The following is a 21,345-nucleotide window of genomic DNA, read 5'->3' on the forward strand; positions in this document are numbered from 1 at the left end:
GCTAACGTGGTAGATTCTGTTTTAACACCACCACTACAGTTCCATGCATGGAAGCAGAATAGAATTAATATTTCTATCGCGTCTGTCTGAAGTCAATTTTACAAGTGATTGCTTGTATTGTGATTTCTGAGTTTAGAGGTTTTGTTTCTTTATGTGCAGTTATGGGATTAAGCACTTTGTGATTTGTGTTAGATGTTTGTGTGTTTTACTGAGGTATGATTTGATTTTTAAATGAGTAAGAACTTTTGTCTATCAGATGATTTTGCTGCTTTAATGAAAAACATTTAAAAACGAAGCAAGTTTCCCAAATGGTTTTCCTTGGCTGAGCTTTATCAACACTGCATTGTATGCCAGGAACATTTAGCCATGGATTTACAAGGTGTGTTTAGAATCTGTATCTTGTCTGAAATTGTTCTTTTGGGAAGATGGGCTCTTTATTGTGTAGGATGCCATGTGCTTTTTCATAGTGGCTCCGGCAGCTGGAACCAACGATTCACCCCAGGAACTGTCTGTGGTGGAGTCATGGTCTAGAATTGTGGCAAGCAAGATTGCATGTTCAGTGATGAACATCATCGCAGTGGTTTCACTGCAAATCTAAGTAGTGTTGCACTTAAAAGCTGGAATTATAGCTTTTAAGCTTAGCCGATTTAGGTTGAATAAGGTGTCTGGTATGATGTTCAAAACTGCCAAACAAGCAAACAAAAACTCAGCACGCTTCCCTTTTAGCATACCTGAAGCTTGGTGGTGCTTTCCGTATCATAAAGTAATGAGGTCCTTGTGTTTGCCCTCCTGGGAGTAATAATAAAGGGGACCTTGGATTATGTGTCATTGATGCACTCACTTGCTTTTAGATTTTTCAAATCTGTGTTGTTTTTTGTTTGGGGGGGCTCTGTTTGGTTGTTTTTGGGGGGGTGGGTTTTTATTTGTTTGCTTGGTGGTTTTGTCCCAGTGACTGGTTTTACTGGAGACACTGTGCTGTTGAGCAGTTTGAGGGCACAAGCAGCAGTCAGAAGTTTTTTGTCTTAAATGTCTATCTGTCCTAAAGACTAAAATCAAGTGTCTATAGCAAATATCTAATCTACAGCTCATATTCCTTTATAAAGACAGTGTACCAGCTCCAGTCTCTAGTAATTTAATGGATGGTGCTGTTTAAGCCTTTCTGAATTATAATAGCAAAAATAAAATTATACTTGGCAACTAGTTAAACCCTTTTAATAAGGGGACTAGGTCTTTTGTAAAGACTGGTGAGGTTTTGGGAAATAGCTTTTGGTCACAGACCCTTTTTTGCCTTTTGCTGATCACCCTTTCCCCATAGGCTAAGGAAGATAGTCTTATCCTTGGAAGCAATTCACTGTGGCCTGGAGCTTGTCAGATGCGATAGTGCTGGGTGTTTGGCCTGCTAATCCATACACCGTACCATGGCCCACCACCTTTTGGGTTACAGGACTTCCCACTCTGGCAAAACCCTTATCCATATACGTGTCTGCAAAAGATTTTGTGTGTCTGGGCAATGTTTGTGAATTGCTATAGAACAGATTATTCCTTTGTAGGTGAAAGCAGTGAGTTGGATTGGGGACTGCTCTTGGGGCTAACTCCCTTTACTTTTTTATAGGAATGACCAACAGCTTACCTGAACTGTAGACAGGTGGTCCTCAAAGAGAGGCTCTGTGAATTAAGGTTGCTTTTCTTCTGCAGCTTAGACACAGATCCAGCGTACAGAAGTTAATCACAACAATATTTCCTTTGCTTTTACTGTTATTAAAAACTTCAAGCAACTGGAGGTAAAATGAGTTTTAACTTGTTTGGCAGGAAACACTGTCTAAAAACTATGTGGATAGCTATTGATAACTTTAAATTTGTGAACATTTCAGTCATGTAAATTAGGAAGTTAATGCGTCATAGGCATGCAGTGAGTCTTTCTGTAAGATAAGATTCCAAAGGCACACCATGAATTATGGCTACTTTAAAAATGGAGCTAAATTAGTGCTTTCGTAATTAATAGTTTTGTCAAGTTGCTGGTTCCACTTTATTTCCAGAAGGGACTGGGAATGTTTTTTCTTTATTTAGAGAATGCAAAACTGCTGAAAGGGGAGGTGTTCCCTCATGTTTTTTAGTAGGTTGTGAAATTCTGTAGCTTGCAGTAGTGTATTTCAGAACTGTCCTGTTTTCATACTCCTGTACAGATAGATGTTTTTGCCTCTCTGGAAGCGTTCTGTTACCTGTGGCATAGTCAGTCTTTAACTCATCCAGCAGCTAAGGCAGGTATTTAGTTTTATTTTGAAGCATTTGAAAACAGCAGTGGTTTGGAACTGCCTATTGTTGCTGCATTCATAGCTCCCCCTGCTGATAACATAGCAGTGCTAGGTTATTGTGAAAATGTTAAGATAATGTTAAGATACAACTTTATTTTTTGAGAAGCCCACAGATTTTTATCTAGTTTCCTGAAACTTTTCTGATGTGTTAGAATGATGTTTGCTGATGAAGTAGGACTCAGAGAAGCCAGATTGATAAATGGAAGGGAAGCAAGTCATAGGGGAACTTTGATCCCGCTAGTACTAAGGAGTAAATAAGCATTGAAGGTGATGCCTCAAGGCTACTTCATTAATAAATGCAGACTTTCTCTGCTCCATCAGTATCCTAGTGCTGTATGAATACTTAGAAACAGTAGTTTAGGTTGAAAAGGACTTGTAGTTGTGGTCTAGTTCATGTCCAAACTCAAAAGTAGGGCTAGCAAGTTTGTATTGCTAAGGGTGTTGTTCAGGTGGATTTTAATACTTGTTGAGCATCATCTTCTAAGGTTTGACTGCCCTTATAGGGAAATGTTTTTTCTTTATATCTAATTAGAATTTCCCTTGTTGCAACTTGTGTCTCTGCATCCTTTCTTATCACTGTGCATAGCCGAAAAGAATCTGGCTTGTCTACTCCTCCCATAGGTAGTTAAAGTCAGTGAGAAGATCCTTCAGTCCCCTTCCCTCAGCCTTCTCTTTTCCAGACTGAATACACCCAGTTCTTTTAGGCTCTCCTCTTACAGCAGGAGTTCAGACCCTGTGTCTGCTAGATTCCTTTGGTGTGGCAGTTTAGTTCTCTGTGGACGCCCTGCTATACAGTACTTCAGGTACTGTGGATCTCCTAAACTTTCTTAAACCATGTTATTGCTGATACTGCCCAGCATGTGTTTTTCTGACTCACATTGAGTCTTTTTCTTCAAAGCTACTTTCTGCCCACTCAGCCTGTGCTGCTCTATGGGGTTGTGCCAATGTTGTTGTATGGAGGTGCAGGGGGTTGCATTTGCCTCTTTTGCCCATTTGGGTCCTTCTGAGTAAGAAACTTCCCCACCAGTGTATTGAACACTGCCCCCCGCCCCCAAGTAGGTGTCATCTGCACACTCACTGAAGGTGCACTGTGTGCCACTGTCAAGGTTTTTATGTTTTTATTAAACAGTATTGACCCCAGTATTAATCATTGAAGGGCAACACTACTCACTGGCTGTCAGTGTGTCCTTGCACTTCTGACTGCAGCCTTTCAGCCCAGCAGTTCATTTGGTTTTCCACCCACCTTACACAAAAGATGTGTATTGGATAAGTGAACACTTACAAGAACATTGTGAGAGATGATATCACAAGCCTTGCTGAAGTCAAGGTAAGCAGCATCACTGCTTTCCTGTTATCCTGTGAACTCACTATCTCATCATAGAAGTCCAAGCAGGCATAATTTGCCAGTAGTAAATCTATGCTGGCTCTTTTATTTTGCCTTTTATTCTTTCATGTAGCTGGAACTCCTTCCAGGAAGACTTGCTGTATTAACTTTCCCAGAGACTAAGGTCAACTGGCCTGTGGTCCCCAAGGTTGTCCTCCTTGTGCTACTTGAAGGTGGCTTTAACATCTGCTTTTTTCCACCATCATCAGGAAGCTTACCTGTCTGCTGTGCTGCTTCAAGTGGATGCAGCATCTGAGTTACACTGAGCAGCTCCCCAATTACCCCTGGGTACATACCATCTGGCTGCATGGACATATGTCCAGTTGGGTTAACTGTTCCGTAACTTCTTCCTCTGCTGGAGGTAATACTTCACTCACATTGACTCTGCTGCTGTGCCTTGGGCATGTGGAAGGCCTCAGGGCAGACTGTACCCATAAAAACCCAGGCAAATGAAACATTGACAACTGTCCTGGTCTTTTTCATGTCCTTTGTCTCTAGGACCCTGTACCTTGGTCCCTAACCTTCCATTTGCTTCTGATTGTCCTTGTGGCCCTTGGTGTTGTTGGCTGGTTTCAAACACATCTTCAAAACCTAAATGCCGTTTTTTCCTAATCAGCCAAACATTTCTACAGTTTTGAAGTAGTTGAGCCAATTACTGAAGAGAATGCAGAACACAAAACCTAAAGAATCCCTTCCCCCCATCACCCCCAGTTACATCATATATTCCCTTTTGCAACTTCTGAAAGGGAAATTGCCATTTACAAGTCTTAATGAAGCTGCCTACCAAAATCTTGCTGCATAATTTTGGGGGGTTTTCCAGTTCTTAGCTTTTAGACAAGTTTGGGGGTACTGAAAGGAATGAGGTTAGAGTCTTTGCTGCAGAGGAGTGTTTGTACCTGATTGGTTGGTTGGTTGGAAACCTGCTGTAATTCTTTGCTACTTTGAGGGATTTGGATAGATGTCTGGGCATTGGACTGTAAAGATAGTTGCATTATGCTTGGATGTTTCCAGCCCTCAAGGGGGTAAGTTAGGTGATGAATTAAGATTCCTCTCAAATTTGTTTTTTTTTATATTACTTGCAGGCAAGTAGTAAAAAAAGTTTTAAGATTGACTGAAGTTATGGCCTGTGTCAAAAAGCTGCTGCCAGTGGGAGAGTGTCAACATAATCTTAAAAGAAATGGCTAGGTACTTAAATAGTACTCCAGTTTCTTGGTTATATGTAGTGCCAAAGAACATCGGAACTGTGAGGGACCATCACACCTCTTCCCTTACAAGGGTGGAGAGAGGAGAGCAGACTGTTTTCATCCTGACCTGTTCTTATCCATGTTTGCATGGGTAGCTCATGCTGCTCCCATTTCTTAGCAAAATAGAACAAAGGCCTTTGGGGTGGGGGAGCAATTGAATGAATATCAGAAAGGGAAGTAAGAGTATAGCCTTGTTTTTGCAATGCATGGGAGAGTAGAAAAGCACATGTGCTGAAATTCCAAGCGTCCCCACCATGGGTTAGATACCCGTCCCAGTGCATGTTCTAGTCTTCTACAAGATCATATTGCCTGCCCAGCAGGTGCTTGCTAGGAGGAGACAAATCCCAACATTCCAATCCCTCATTTGATAATGGTGATCTACTGAATAGCAGTTTTGGTGCTGGTGTGGCAGTTAAGTTGTCTATTGCTGATGATATGAAAGTTGAAGAACAGCAGTGAACGTTTGACATAGCACAACTGTGTAGCTGCAGCTCTGGCACTTGGGTCAGATGTGGTTGGAACCCTACAATATGAGAGTGTAGTGTTCATGCTGGCTCTGTACTTGTGCTACTGGACACATCAAGTGAAACAAAACCTCTGCTTCTTTACCTAGACAGCTTAGCATCTGAGTGTAAGGTGGGGGAGGAGTATTTGCAAATTGGGAGTACAAGAGTTCTTGTGGTTTAGTTGGTTGTATCTGTTTACTAAAGGTTTACCTAAGCTGAACACACCTTTCTTAGTCATAACAGCAGGAATAGGCCTTTATAAAGAGCTGGGATTCTTAAGAAAGCCCCTCTCATACATGACAAGTATCATGAGGCAGAGAGGAAGAGTATCTTGTAAAGTTGAGTGAGAGGGTAATTACTAGAGTAATGCAGTTAAAAAAAAATCAGCCGAAACCAACCAACATTGCTTGAAACAATAGGTAGAATACTTTGTAAATAATACAAACTTGAGCACTGTGGATGGCAGAAGACTGCTACCCCAAGATCAGCATGAAAGTGTTTTAGTAAAAATTAGAAATATTGTTGACCAAGAATTTTAGTTGCAAATTAAAATTGGAAAAGCTGTGGTTTGGTGTAGTGTTGTAAGCCCTGTGTTTACTTGCATATGGAGGTTTGAAGGAGGACAGTCAAAGGCTTTTCCCAAGGCACAGAGTTTTTGATTGATTGTACAGTACACATCAGCTGAATATGTCTCCATGCATCTGTTCTCCAGCAACAAGTTAACACATCAACTGGAAAAAGGGCAGCATGAGTATGTTCCAGTAAAGCATTTGAGTTGGTAGCTACCAACATACTGCTGCTGTGATACTTCTGTTCTTGAGTGCTTTAAGTGAAGGTGCACACGGTTGCCTGTGTGCTTGGCATTAGTAAATGGTTGTTCTCATAAAGCCCACATGGCTGTATTGTTAGATCAGAACATCAGGCTTTGTACTTAAGGATTATTCTGACCCTTGCTGATACATTCCATTGAATAAACCTGCTTGACTTAATGTTTGCATTTATTTGAAGGAAGAATATGCATGTCTGGTCTACCAGAAGCATTTTCTTGTGGTTTAAATACTTTATATATTTTTGTGGCTGCAAACAATGAATTTCAAGTGCTTACTTCTATGTGTGTTTACATATGCTTTAAAATGCTCTTTTTTTTTTTTTTAAAATTCTTCTAGTAGTCAAAGAAGCCCATCACCAGGTCCAAATCATACCTCTAGCACTAGTGCATCAAATTCAACACCTGCACCGCAGAATACATCTGTACGACCCACTTGTTCGCTAACCCCTACGCTAGCAGCACACTTCAATGAAAACCTTATCAAGCATGTCCAAGGCTGGCCTGCAGACCATGCAGAAAAGCAGGTGAGTACACTCGTGCACTTTTTCCCTGTGAGAGCACAAAGTGTGTAGCTTGAAACCTGGGGGTTTTACACAGATTGTATTTTCTAAGAATTGAAAGTATTTTAGAAAACCACGAAGCTTGTCCTTAGCCAGACAAGAGGAGGGGAGAGAGATTAGGCCAGACCTATAGCTTTTACGGGTGATTGCCCCTTAGCAGTTGAGTATTTTCAATCTCAAAGTACCGGTGTTGTTGAAGTTCTCTCAGGTGAGTAGCTCTCCTCATAACTGTTTTCTTCTTGTCAAAGTTCTGTTGAAATTGACAAAGAACATAAATTTCAGCAATTTTTTATAATAAAGGTGGTTTTGTTACATGGAAAATGTTATGAATTTGGCGACAGAGTTAAACTATTTTAAGACTGCCCCACAGTTTGGGTCACTGAGTTGATAGCTCTACACAGTGGAAAAAGAACTCTTCCTTGGTTGTTGTGCTCACTTTTTAAGATGATGTAGAGGGCACAGACTGAATTTGGACTCTTTTTTTACATAATTTAGTAGAGTTGCCACCTGTATTTTATGGGTAACTTCATGAAAACTATCCTGCTGTGGTAATACAGAGAAACTGGATGTATGTCAGCTGCTTGGAATAAGTTACTCAAAGGGTCTGTATTGGTTGAGTCTAGTTCAGGTCTTTTCACAGACAACCCTGTCTGACATGGGTTGTATGTGAGAGATTTATCTCACCTGGCCCGGTTTGTGTGGGTGTTCTGAACGGTGGTTGCATGTTGGCTCAAGCCTGTGCTGGGGGTTTCTGGGTGCTAATTTGCAGGATTTATCTTAGAAGTGCAGTCTAGACTGATATCCCTTTTGGACTTCGTTTTTTGATTAATTTTTAATGCAATTTTAAGACATTACCAACCTGTATTGGGTCAAATGACTAAGCCATTGCTGTGGAATGTGTGTTTAAGGAAATGGTGTAACAGCACTTCTTTCTGTGGTCTTGGTCCATAGTTTTGATAGTGTTCTTGTCCCTGTGTACTGAATTGATCTGTATCTTAGTGTGGAAAAGAGAGATTTATGCAGTTTATAGGTGATTTTTTTCCCCACTGTCTCTAATAAAGAGAGTTTTTAAAAGCTGTTCATGCTAGGCAGTCATGTACTCACTAACGCGACAGTGTTGTTTATAGACCAGTTTTGAACAGTAGCACTTGAAGAACTTCAGTCAGATATTTGATTTTTTTAAAAAAAGTGAATGACAGTATAGGTATAATACATAATGAAGAAAGTAAACTAGATCAAAGTGGAGAGGCTAAAAATGCCTTCCAATCAGAGGCATAGCTTTAATTGAAATGAGGGCATAAGAATACTGACCAGAGAATGCTGGAAAATAAAGTAATAAATTTGGTGAGCTGGGGCAGGTATGTGTTTAAGCAGTCAGACTTGAAGTGCAATAAGAAGTTGCTAAACTAATTCTTGAACCACTGGCAGTTCTTGCATAACTCATAAGAAGCAGATAATGTGGGAAATTGGAAAAAAAAATCTAGTAATGGGGTTAACTGGAAAATAGCATAGCTATTTTATCTTTAAGGAATGTGAGAAACAGAACCGTAGGCGGTCTCAACTCAGTAATTGTAGAGATACTTTTGAGTATTGAACAATATCTGAGCAGAAAAAACCAATGAATTTATCTTTTTACAAATACCTGAAAAGAAAACCCTGATAAAAGTCAGCATGGACCTTTTAGAGAGAAAGTAACATCCAGGTTTTTTTCTTTTTTCTTTTGATAAATGTTAAGGCTTTGTAATATGGGAAAGCAGTAAATGTTATATCCTGATTTGCAGCAAGACTGTCAACACTTTTTAACAAGAATTTTGTATGCAAAAATTATTCTAAGGCCTTTTAAATAAGATTGCTTTAAGATGGGTAACTGGTCATCTTAAAAAGAAATACTTTGAAAGTTATTATTGGTAATTTCCTATAATTCGTAGGGCTTTGGAATTGTGTAGGAAGGACATAACAAATTATGTCCTAATAGAGATGAGGGTACTCGTGGATGTCAACACATTCCAGAAAAGAAAATTTTCAGTGCAAGGAATTAGAACACCAAGTGCTTCTTTGAACTGGAAAAATGCCAGAAGTTAAGACCTGTGTGAAATACCATTGTTTGAGGGAAGGAAAAATCAAGTATAGAAGTACTTAAGCAGCCAAGGACCACCCAGCTCACTCACTCTCACCCAGTAGGATGAGAAGAAAAGAGATTTGGAAGGGCAAAAGTGAGAAGACTCCTGGGTTGAGATAAAGATAGCTTAACATGTAAAAGGGGAGTGGGGCAGGGGGTGTGGTATCTGTGATGCAAAAGCAGTCATATGCCACCAGCTGACTGATGCCCAGCCAGTCACTGAGCAATGGCAACCCCTGGAAAACTGCCCCAGTTTTACTGCTGAGCATGACATTGTGTAGTATAGAGCACCCCTGCGGTCAGTTTGAATCAGCTGTCCCAGCTGTGTTCCCCCCCTTCCCTTTGTCCATCCACAGCCTATTTGCTGGGGAGGTCTGAGAGAGAAAGGGAGATGATGCTGTGTCAGCACTGCTCAGCAGTAGCTGAAACATCAGTGTGTTACCAACAAGGTTTTGTTACAGACCTAAAGCACAGCACCATATAGGCTGGTATGAAGAAAATTGACTCCATCCCAGCCAGACAGTACAGCAGAGAGTAACGTTGCTAAACAAGAATACTGTGTGGAAGGAAAAAATCTTTTTTTCAATGTGCCACTTGCCAGAAGTCTCTTTCCTTATTGCAGTGTGATACACAGGACCTCAGAGTAGTTACACTGGTCTCCTTGGTGCTGTTGAGGAGTCCTCTGGAGTCATATATCTAGTTCAGTGAGAAGACTCTAGGAAATGCACAAACTGGGGATAGGTGATGCCTTTTAAATTTATACTTCTCCTTGTCTCCACCTGACTAAGTAGAGATACTAAAATAATGGGAGTTTGTCTAGAAGAGAACACCTGAAAAGGGCTGCAAAACTGTGGGTTTGTTGGGCGGGGAGGGCTTCCTGTAAAAAGTAGCTGGAAAGAAGATGGCATTCAGTTATTTTTGTCAATAAGGCTTAGTTTAGATGTGAAATTTAAGTATGCCATTGAAATAGTGGACAGGGACTTTGAACAACTTGAACAAATTACTTTGGAAACTCGGAGCTCTTGCACGATCTTTGAAGATGGTTGGGTAAACATTTCTTAGGATCAAGGAAATCTAAACCATCCCTGCCTTAGCATGGGCCATCTCTGGGCAGCCACTGGTGTTCATTTCTGGATTTAAACAGGCTTTTGTACAGAATTGAACGTACTTCAGATTTAACATGCCCTTTTGAGGTTAGAATGCTCTGCTGTTTGAAGATTGCTTATCCAGCAATCCCTCTAGATACAGCCAGTTGTTTCCAATGCTGATTCAAAATCCTAACCTTTCTGTGTAACCGTTGCAGGCATCAAGATTACGTGAGGAAGCCCATAACATGGGCAGTGTCCATATGTCAGAAATTTGTACTGAATTAAAGAATTTAAGGTCTTTAGTTCGAGTATGTGAAATTCAAGCAACTTTGCGTGAGCAAAGGTAAGTGTGTACTCTGTGTTTAATTTCAAAATGGTGATTTTCAAGGTGGGATTACAATTCTCATTCTGACATTGTTCTACATGAGCTGTGTTTACTGATGGCTTTGCAGATAGTTGCCAGATTTTACAAGCTGTCTTCCTTGTGTATTTTCTACCTGTCTCCCACACAGACACCTCATAGTCTCCAGTGAATAGAACCAGATAGGAAACTTGTGTGTATTTTCACTTAGAAAAGAAGTAGCTTTCCAGTTAAATTAGTGCATTAGGAGAAACCGATTAACTCACACAAGTTCAACATATTTCTAAAATATCTGTCCATACATGATGCAAAGATCACATAGGTACACATCTGCACGATTTATACTGGTTTTAAACACTACAGGTTGGCATGACACATTTTTTAGATCTAAAGCCAGTGCAGGTTTGAACAGATGTTGTGGCTACCATCAGCTAAGGAAAAAATACTTTTTGCTGTATAGGTAGGAGGTGTCTGAGAAGATCTTGGAGTTCTTTTGTGAGATGTTGGTTATAGCAAAGTAGACTTGTGCTTCTGAAGTCAGTAGTAGCAGGTGTGTCTTGTATGTCACTGAAATAGTACACATCCATGTTGTTGGAAGACTGTTGTGCAAGAGTGAAAAGCTTAGTCTTAGGATAAATACATGCTGAAACTTCACTGGTAGTTGTGGTCCTGAATATACTTTCATAATCAGTTTCCTTTTTCAGTGATGTTATCCCATTTATTAAGTCACATCACAGTGTGAATACAGCGATTCTTCTTTACTAGTTTAGGCTACTTTAATAGTGGCTTAAGTAGACAGCTTTATCCTAGAAACTCATGCTTTTTGGCAGTTTGTAAAACAGTCCTTTAGTCAGGTGTAGGCTGTAAGATAGTTGTAAATCTCCTAATAAAGAATAAAAAATATTCTTTCTGTAATTTTATTTCATTACTTCATTACGTAAATTACAGTTGCTGTAGTATATTTAATGAACTGCTTGGTTCCTACAGGTTTCCTTTCTTAAGTTTTGTTTCTGTCCCAGGGTGCCCATTTGATCGGAAATAACATGTCGAATGTCTCACTAAATAGCACCTTGTTTCTTGTACAGTGTGTATCCTTAAGTCATCAATTAATAATGATTATTCTGACTTTGAATCTATGATAACATGTATCTCTTATTTTTGCTGCAATCCCAAAGATGTGGAATACATGGCATAAGTAACAAGTTGGTGGGGGGAGGCTTTTGCAGAGGATGGGATTATCAAAGCCTGGTGCATTTGAATGATGGTGTTATTTCTGTATTTGTGCACAGAAGAGAACCATTTAAGTTTGTTTTAAGAGGAAATTTTAACCCTAGGCAAAGCCAGTATATTATTTAAACCATAACTGGCAGCATGTGAAAAGGCACTTTGCAGTGGCTGATGCATTTTAAAGGCCCACACCTCTTAAGTTTAATGGTTTGGGGTTTTTTTCAGTGGTTTATCTTAATCTTTGTTCACCTGCTTTTCAGTAGAAAATTAATTTTTACTGAATTGGATATGTACTTGAAAAGTGTTCTACAAAAGTGCTGAAGTGAACTAATCTGCATTGACTAAAGTTGCTTCAGGCTTTTATAGACTATTTATATAGAACTTAGCCTTCCGTGAATGTTTTCTTTCTTCATTCCCATGCTTATATTGCTCTTCAGCATCATGAAAAGTTGTTTCAAAACATTTGTTAAAATTTCTAGGAAACAGTTACGTAAACCAAACATTCATTAATCATAATAATTGTTTATGTTCAGTAGAAGAAGGAAAAATGTATAAGGGAATTGCTACCAATGTATTTTGTTTCAAAGCCAGATACAGTTACAATTTCTTTTTTCCTTACAAGTCTTTTAACGATCAAACATTTTGAAGATTGGAGCTTAGCATAACTAGAGGCTACTGGTAGCTACAGAGCCAACTACCAGTGTTGCACCTAGAAGAAAACTTGCTTGCTCAAAAAAAATTGAGCAACTTAATTTTCAGAACTAAGGTATCAAACTTTGCACAGCTCTGTGCCTCTGCATATGGTGTTTGTAGGTGGTTGAACAGATTGGGAAATGATTCTAAAATACCTGAATTTTATTAATGGAGGTTAAGGAGCTTGATCTCTTTCACTGAAACTCTAAAAGTGCTTGTGTAGATACTTAATATCGCTGTACAATGGAAATGTTTATACTAATTTATTTCTTTTCTCTTGCAGGATACTATTTTTGAGGCAACAAATTAAAGAACTTGAAAAGCTAAAGAATCAGAATTCCTTCATGGTGTGAAAAGTTGTAAACAATTGCACATGGTTTTGAGTACAGGAACTATTAAACTGATGCCCAGTCTTAACACTTTTGAGCTGCATTTGAGTAGACTTTGGACCGTTGAGCTGGGCAGAAAAAAAGTTGACATGGGGAAGGGGACAGGAGGGAGTCAAATTCAGGGGAAAGATACAAGAATGATTTGTAAAACCCTTGAAATGTAGATTTCTTGTAGATGTATTCTTCACGTTGTAAATATGTTTTGTAGAGTGAAGCCATGGGAAGCCATGTGTATCAGAGCTTAGACATCCAAAACTAATCAATGCTGAGGTGGCTAAATACCTAGCCTTTTACATGTAAACCTGTCTGCAAAATTAGCTTTCTTTTTTTTTTCTTTTTTTCTTTTTTTTTTTTTTAGTTAATTTATCATTCAGAAATCTTGCATTTCCTGAAATTCAAAGCAAGCGCCAGGCGATCTGTGTCTAAGGCTGCAACAATTTGGGTAATGTACAAAATACCATGAAACAACTGTTTCCACACTTGCACCGAATCGAGAGCAGTGCTTCTCCAGTTCTGTTTTACAGAGAAATGTTTTTAATTTTCTGTGTTCCATTTCCCCATGAAATCCTAAATCTGATTTTATCAGTTTTTTAATGCTTCTAATTTTCTCTTTTCTTAAGGCACTGTTGCTATGGCACTTTTTCTATAATCTTTTCATTCCTGTGTACAGTAGCTTAAAATTGCAGTGATTGAGCATAACCCACTTGTTTGTATAAATTATTGAAACGTATTTCCATTTGCACCCTGTAAGAATGGACTTATAGTACTGCTGGGCATGTGTGCTGAAAGTACATTACTTGCTCAAATATAAGGAAATAGCCCAATGAACATGTTAACATGGTTGTGGGAGGGGAAAGAGGAATTAAAAAAAAAAAGCTAGTCAGATGTGAATTGTATCTGTTGTAATAAACATGTTAAAACAAAGAAACACTGGTTTTCATTTCCTTTGGTCCACACATATTAAAATTCGGTCTGTTTGGGGACTCTTTATTAGAACTGTTCTTGTTGAACATTTTTGTACTTAAATAATTCCTCAAGGGAGGTTTTGTTTAAAACTTGTAAACAGGAAAATGTCTATAAAATATTTAATGAAATATAAACTTCAACAAGAATGATTTGAGACACCTCCCCAGCGGTTGTCATATGTTAACTCCTGGTTTACCTGTCTTGATATTATGACATTTCATTTCGAAGGATGTTTGTGTTGTAGCTGTTTAAAGTCTGGTGCTGACTGCTGTTCTTAACCATCACAAAACGCTGAATTTGTGTAATTGGAGCAAACCCGCCGTTTGAAAATGGTGGCAAAGCTCAGCTTTGTATATTGTTTCCTAAAGTATATTAAAAATAAAAAAGAAACTATTGCTACTACAAAATAAACCTGACTTTTTCTTTGCTTAAAAACAATAAAACCTAGAGATGACAGTACTAGTCTGGTACCTGCAGAGGTGTCCATGTTACAGTCTGTTAAGAAAGAAAGATTGTAGGTGATGGATTATAAAAAAGAACTTAAAAGGTGTTGACATGTGATGCTCTATGTCTTATTCCTACAGAATACTGTCTTTCAGCACCAGAAACATTACATGATTTTTATTCTGCCTGTAACGTGTTGAGTGGACTGGTTTTTAAAACAGTTTTTTCATCAGTGGGAGCTGAATGCTCTGTCTGAACAGGACACTGCAAGTGGAGCAAGTTAAAATAACTAACAACTACAAATGAGAAACCAGGATAGATTAGCCTGTAATTGTTCCTCACTCTTTAACCCAGGATGTGCAGCTGTTTCCTATCATGCAGTCATTTTCTTCTGCTCAGATGATGGGAGTAGAATCATTGCAAATGAACTAATTTTAACTTGCACTGTTTCTGCAGCTTTGGAGACCCCCGGCCAGGCGCAGGAGGCTGCCTGAGACTTGGGTTTGCCTGACTGACACCTGTCTCTTGTAGTGCTTGAGGTTACCCAAGCATAGGGAAATGGCTGAACTGCGTGGACCTACAGGTGATCTTTGACCAGGGGTCATCCTTAGTCCTGGTATTGTGCTGTTTAGTTACTGAGACAAAGGTGGCTTCTGTCTTAATAGATAATGTTGGCCCAGTTTTTCAAGGGCTTCTTTTTCCTTTTGAGTTAAATATTGCCCTCTGTAACATCCTGTATTGATGAACTTCACAAGTTAATTTTCTTCTGTAGAATATTGCTTTGGATTATTTTTTTAAACCTCTGGTGTGAATGTTCTTACATGCTCAGCTGCTGCCTGTTCCTCTTCTTACTCATTGTTTCACAGAAGAGTCTCTCTTCCAGCCTCTTTATTACATGAAAACCTTCAGAATGTACCTTGGGAGTAACGAGGATTGACATGCTACTTAAACCCCTAAGAAATACATGCCTATATACACCACAGAGAGGTGCCCACCCTCACTAAGGCATGCAGGCTGCTACTGTGTCAGCACAGATGTCCTGCTCTGCATGTGGCTCTAAGGGGCGGGGTAGGGGGAAAGATTTTTCTCTTTCTCTGCTTGGAGCTGGACAAGGGAGAAATGGGCAGGTGCTCTGAAACCTGTTACTGCGTTACCAGCTGATCAGAACTACACCCCTGCTGGAGCTGGGGCTCTGCTTTCAAACAGAGCTGACCTTGTTTAATGAGAGGGGCTTTATTGGATTGTTCTACACCTTCAACTCAAATCCAGTGAATTTCTTCTGGGGTAAATCTTGGTTTATTCCTAGGCAGGTGTTCAGAAAGTGTTTATTGGAGTTGGGGGATGTGTTTTCTCAATTAATTTGATATGGGTGGTCAAGGAATATTGATGATAAACTGATTAAAGAATTGCTGTTGCCCACATTGCTCTTGGCTTTCCTCTTCTGCATTTGCTAAGCAACTGTTGAGTATATAGAGAAATGGTCTGTAGGTACTGGCTGCAGCTGTGCAATCATACTCTGAGCAGTGCAGTTGGGATAGTATTTTATCATCTGGGGAGGCGTGCTCCAGGAACTCCAGCTGAAGTTCTTGTACTTCTAAAACCACATGACTAATCCAAGGGACTCCTGTGTTTGACATTTTGATAATTACATCAATTTTCTTTACTATTAAGGTGCTCTGTTATCTTTGAAGTACTGTGTTGTGGTTGTTTTTTTTTCACTGATCTGGTTCCCAAGATGCTGTGGCCAACTGCTCAACTGCGACGTAGGGGGTCTCCTTTTTAGATTTGTTTCATTAATTGTCTTCTTTGGTAGGAATCAGAATGGTTTAGGTTGGAAGGGACCTTAAAGATCATCAAGTTCAACCCCCCCTGCCATGGGTAGGAGCATCTTTGTCTTTTGGTGGACTCTGGTGCTGTCTTTACAGCTGCAGTTCAAAACAAACTCAGGGTGTATAACACAGCCTGGAGAGAATTAAAAACATTTCAGTTCGTTCCTTTTTGGATCCACCTTACTGCAGGATTGTGCCCAAAGATACTTGAGAAAACACTGGGTAATAACACTGTGTCTCTTCAGTCTGTGGGTCAGAGACAACCATGTCTCACTGTCACCCTTTCATTGCAGTGTCACCTTGCCTGTGGTGAGATCCTGGGGCCTAACCAGCGTCCTGTGGTGCTGTGAGTTTGGCTGCAGTGGCCAGTGTGGCACGTCCTGCTGTAAGGCAGGAGAGATGTGCCCTAAGCATTGCCCTGTCGCTGTGCTGTGGGGGCACTTGTGAGTCAGCTGAGCATAAGGGGCAGTCACCAACTAACCCTAAATTAACGTTTGATTACTGTATGTACACTTAAGTTTCTAGTCCACTTGTGGGATTGGGATCTGAATGTTTCTGTGAAGGCATCATCCCATTTCTGTTCCTAAAATAATACTCTGTCTTCACCCAGACACAATCTTGTTTACAGGCGTGAGGTGTAACGAGGCAATTCTGGGTGGTTTAAAAATACTGCCTTGGCCTTTGAAAGTTTCCTTTGGATGAATATCTGATCTAAAGTGCTCTCTCATGACATTATCACTGCTCTTCTGGCCGTAATTACTGATTAATCACATGTAGGGGGTTCTTTTGTGCTTTATTTTGGTGTCTATTTTACATTATTTCATAAGAATCAGAGCTTTTGATGTAGGAGGAATTTGTTTCTTTGCCCAGCCTAACATCTTTGGCATTGTTTTCTTTAGCAGGTCATCAAGCATTCATTTGCAACTAAGATCCATATACATATATTCTTTTACAAATAAAATTGTTGCCAGCTGTGATGCAATTTGGATTCCAGTTACACATCACTCTTCAGATATCTGGTCAGTTCCTCTATCCTCTCTCTTTGGTCCCCTACAACAAGCGTTTGTAAAGGTTGGCACCAGCTCTACTAACCTTCCTGGCTGCCTGTGCTGCTCCCGCTGTAAGTTCAGCTGGAATTGTTCCTGGAATATGCTCCTTGCTACAGATTTCTACATTTCCCAACCACAGCTTTTTGCTTGAAGATTGTATCTGAAGGGCAGGTCTGATGTAGGCTTTCTAGCAATTAGGGCTCCAACTAGGTGAGGATCTGGAAGTCATGAAGCACCCTAATAAAGACGCTGACCCATCTGATCTAGTGCAGAGAAAGACATGTCAGGTTTTGTCTCTCAAGGGAACCAGTAGCATCCTGGCAAGTTGCCTTCAGTTAGTCCCAGGTGCCAGAGGGCATTTGCCAAGGGATGCCATCTCCTCTGTGTGCAGCGCCGCGCTCAGAGATGAGTCCCTTCCCTCCCCTTCAAAACCGCAGAATTTGGGCTGAGTGAAAAGGGTGTGCTGATGTGGGGAAGCTCAGAATGGCCAGATGTGCTCATCATCCCTTCTACTGTGTGTTACAAGAAAATTCATCCTACTAATGATGGAGAATACTGTCACAGTCATCTGCAGCAGTAGCTAGAATGGTGCAAATCACTTAAACTGATTCTCTCCCTCTGTTCCTCCCAAATTTCTGAAGTTGGCACACGAAGGTCTGTTAGCGTGTTGCCTTTCAGAGCTGTGAACAGCCTGAACAGCTTCCTTCTCATGCCTGGCCAGGCACATTTGCTGTCAGCATCTTACATGTTTCTCTGTCCAAAAATCTGTTATTGGATCTTTTTTCAGTGTAATTGGGATGCTGTTGGAGTTTGACCGGGATTCCTGTCCTCCTGCTAGATGTGTCCTCATTAGCAGCAGAAAGCTTGTGTACTGGGAAGAGTTATTTGGCAGAGTGACCAGAGCCTGTGGCAGATGGTGCTACAGAAGGTGAACGTGTTGTCAGCAAGTCTGGACTGCATGATGGTGCCAAGGAGCTCTGATGTCTGTCAGCTCCACTGAGGTTCCTTTAGCTGCTGCCTTCATCCTAAAGTAAAGGCTTTTAGTGGCAGGCTGAGCCTGGCTGGGTGCAGGTGGCCCCCAAAGCTGCTCTGCCACTGCCCTCCTCAGCTGGGCAGGGGAGAGAAGATACAACAAAGGCTCTTGGGTCAAGGTAAGGACAGGGAGAGATCACTCACCAGTTACCACCACAGTAATCAAAACTCAGAGTAGGACAATGAGAAATAAACCCAAATCCCAAAACCCTTCCCCCCACCCCTCAACTTCACTCCCCATTTCTCTCCCTCCTCACCCTAGGAGGGCAACGAGGAATGGGGTTTGGAGTCAGTTCATCATATGTTGTCTCTGCCACTCCTTCCTTCTCAGGGGGAGGGCTTCTCACACTTTCCTGCTCTACTACATGGTCCCTCCCACAGGAGCCAGTCCTCCATGCACTTCTCCACTGTGAGTCCTTCCCAGTGGCTACAGCTCTTCATGAACTGCCCCAGCATGGATCCCTTCCATGGGTGCAGACCTTCAGGACTGGGCTGCTCCAGCATGATCCTCTGCAGTGTCTCAAGTTCTGACAGCAAACCTGCCCCAGTGTGGGCTTCTCTCTCCATGGGACCACAGGTTCTGCCAGGAGCCTGCTCCAGCATGGGCTTCCCACGGGGTCACAAACTCCCTTGAGCATCCATGTGCCCCAGTGTAGGGTCCTCCATGGGCAGCAGGTGGGATCTCTGCTACACCATCATCATCCATGGTCTGCAGGGGGACAGCCTGCCTCAACATGGACTTCTCCATGGGTTGCAGGGTTCTCTGCACTCCAGTTTCAATTATTTCAATGATTTCATTGAATCAAAAGCCCCAGCAGAAACCTCTGCTGACCTGGAGCCTGAAGAGGCTCACACCATAGGGCCAGGTGAGAGCAGGACTGACACCTTCTGCCCTTGAAGGGCAGGTTGGGATCACTTGGGGCAGCAGTAAGCAAAACCGGTAAAGACAACCTGCTCTTAACCCTCTGAGGACCATGTGCAGAGAGAAGGGCTCGGGGAACAGAGGCTGCTCCAAGGCAGACATCTCTTTCTGGGGTTTGAACACATGTATGCTTTCATCTGAGAATTTCATCTCTGTGAAGGTTTACCTGCTGCGCAGCCTAATAGCATCCTAACCTGACAACCAAACAGACATGTTAACTGCTGTGTGAATTTTCTGTAAGTGTAAGCACAGGTCTAATTAATTATTAACCATGCTCTCAATAATCTGTTTAAAACAAAGGACCCCTCCCAGAGCAAGCAGAGGACCTTTAATAGGTTTGGAATACAAATGGAGGAGTGTCTCCAAGGAGATACTATTCCTCTTCAACTATTACTCCCTGTAAAACTAACACTGAGCAGCTATTCTCACCCTGGATGTTTTCTTTAGATACCAACCCTTTCTCAAGAAGGAGGAAAAACCAGCCTGACTGTCCTCATCTGCCATCTGATGAGTTTGGAGCATTTCCTGAACTCCTTAGTTGTTCGGCGAGGGTTCTGCAGGCTCCCTGTGGGAGCCCTGTGAGCAAGCACACGTCCTCACTGCGGGTCCTGAGCTGCCTGCCAAGCTGGGCATCTCCCATGGCTTGCAGGCCAGCTCGGGTGCTTGGCAGACCTCTGCCTTGTGCCTGCACACAGAGAGACACACAGGCTCTTTCTCTGTGTGTGCTTTCTCTCTCTCTCCAGACAATCTGCCTCACTTCTGTGGCAGCTGAAGCTGAGCTTGGTGCCTGCTCGGGGAGAACGCAGCATCTGAGCTGGTCCAGTGTTGCCCCTCGGCTTAGCACGTGGCCTTGTAAAAAGCTTCTGCTTCAGCTGGCATTTCTTCACTCAGCTGGAGTAGCTGAGGAGGATCCAAGGTGCAGGAATGTCCCTGGCATCCCCAAGGGATCCCACCCTGGAGGGTCAACGCAAGCGAAACACCCAAATGAGGGCTCAGAAGAGCACAGCAAGGTGTCAGCACTCACCTGAACTGCATCCAGCACTGTTGTGGCAGCCAGCTTGGATCTCAACGTCAGGCCAAAGCCCTGTTCCTCTGGAAACTGTGTTCCTTTTGCTTAAAAATCAATGCCAACATGTTATTTTGGGGCTCTGATAACCTACCTAGAATAACCTTGGGTATAAGCCCCTGAATCTCAGTGTGTTTCCCCCAGGTAACATGCATGGCTTTCTCTCTTAATTGTTAATAGATTTGAACTTTTTTAATTCTCCAGCATCCAATTTTGGTACTGATCATCCTGCACCAATGCAAGAGTAAGTGCAGTTTAGATGTTAGGTGTAGATTTCTGCCTGGTTTCTTTTTTTTCTATCTGAAGTGTCAGCAGTTTGTCCAAGAGACCTGGGATTGGAGAGGTAATTTGGAATAGTGTCTGGAGCAGAGAGCAACGTGTTGGTAGCTGGTTGGGGGGACTGCTTTGGCAGTTTTACGTGGCTGATAGTTGTGATATTGATAAAGCAGAATGGTGACCCAAGTTTAACAAAACCCTGTCTTAGGCAGTGGAGAATGAGATGATAAACATCCCTGGGGAGGGCTTAGTAGGAGACTGTGCTTCAGGTGCGCTGTAGATTGATGATTCAGCATTTTACAGACTGAAAACAGGTTTCCATTACCATGCAGTCACAGGAATAGCTGCTACTATTTTTAGGTAAGCTATTCATATCAGAAGAGTAGCTTCTGCTTACATCCAGTGTGTCTCACTGTGGGCACTAGATTTTGGAGGATCTAGAACAAAAGTGTCAAGAACTGCAGAGCTTTAAGCCTACTTGTGCAGTTACACAGTTACACAGACAAGGACTACCTAAAAGAAACCTGCTTAGTAGTTTTAAAAACCCCTGTTTTGTAGTGTGTTGTTCAACTCACGTGGGATTTGGATTATTAAAAGGGTTTTCACAAGGGAAATCTCGTTCAACACGTCTTTTTTCTTCAGCCATGGCTTCCCTGGCTGGCAAGTAGAGATATCAATACAACCTCATATTTCATACCCCTTCATAGCTGAGGCTGTGAGATTTTCTCTTACAGTGGGAGGGGTTAATTCACAGGGACAGAGTTACTCACGAGGGAGAATTTCTACCCAACACAGTTGTAATACACTTCTGTAATGCCTTGATCTTTCTGTGGGCATCAAGGAAAGCAGGCACAAATGAGAAACATCTTAACAAACAGTGTAACCTAACCCCCCTCAACTCAGAAAACGCTGTGAGGATCTGTAATGTTCCTGTGGGGAGGAGGGGGGCAGTTAAAAATTAAATCAGATTTGCCTGTTCACTTTGTTACACACTTGAATTCTGTGCAGGTTTGAAGTCTGCAGTGAAGTTGGATTTGATTTCATGAAAT

At 41.5% G+C, this 21,345-nt stretch overlaps 1 protein-coding gene across 1 annotated transcript in view; it reads left to right on the forward strand.

Moving 5' to 3' along the window:
- WAC (WW domain containing adaptor with coiled-coil) overlaps positions 1-14,089 on the forward strand; it is a 58,474-nt gene extending 44,385 nt beyond the window's left edge. The window contains exons 12-14 of the mRNA XM_084260842.1: positions 6,613-6,799; positions 10,258-10,385; positions 12,607-14,089. Of these exons, the coding sequence (XP_084116968.1) occupies positions 6,613-6,799; positions 10,258-10,385; positions 12,607-12,676 (385 nt within the window). The 3' untranslated portion in view covers positions 12,677-14,089. The remainder of the gene's footprint in view (positions 1-6,612; positions 6,800-10,257; positions 10,386-12,606) is intronic.
- Positions 14,090-21,345: the final 7,256 nt, after the last annotated feature.

This window comes from Gallinula chloropus (assembly GCF_964237585.1).
Source record: "Gallinula chloropus genome assembly, chromosome: 2".
Taxonomy (NCBI): Eukaryota; Metazoa; Chordata; class Aves; order Gruiformes; family Rallidae; genus Gallinula; species Gallinula chloropus.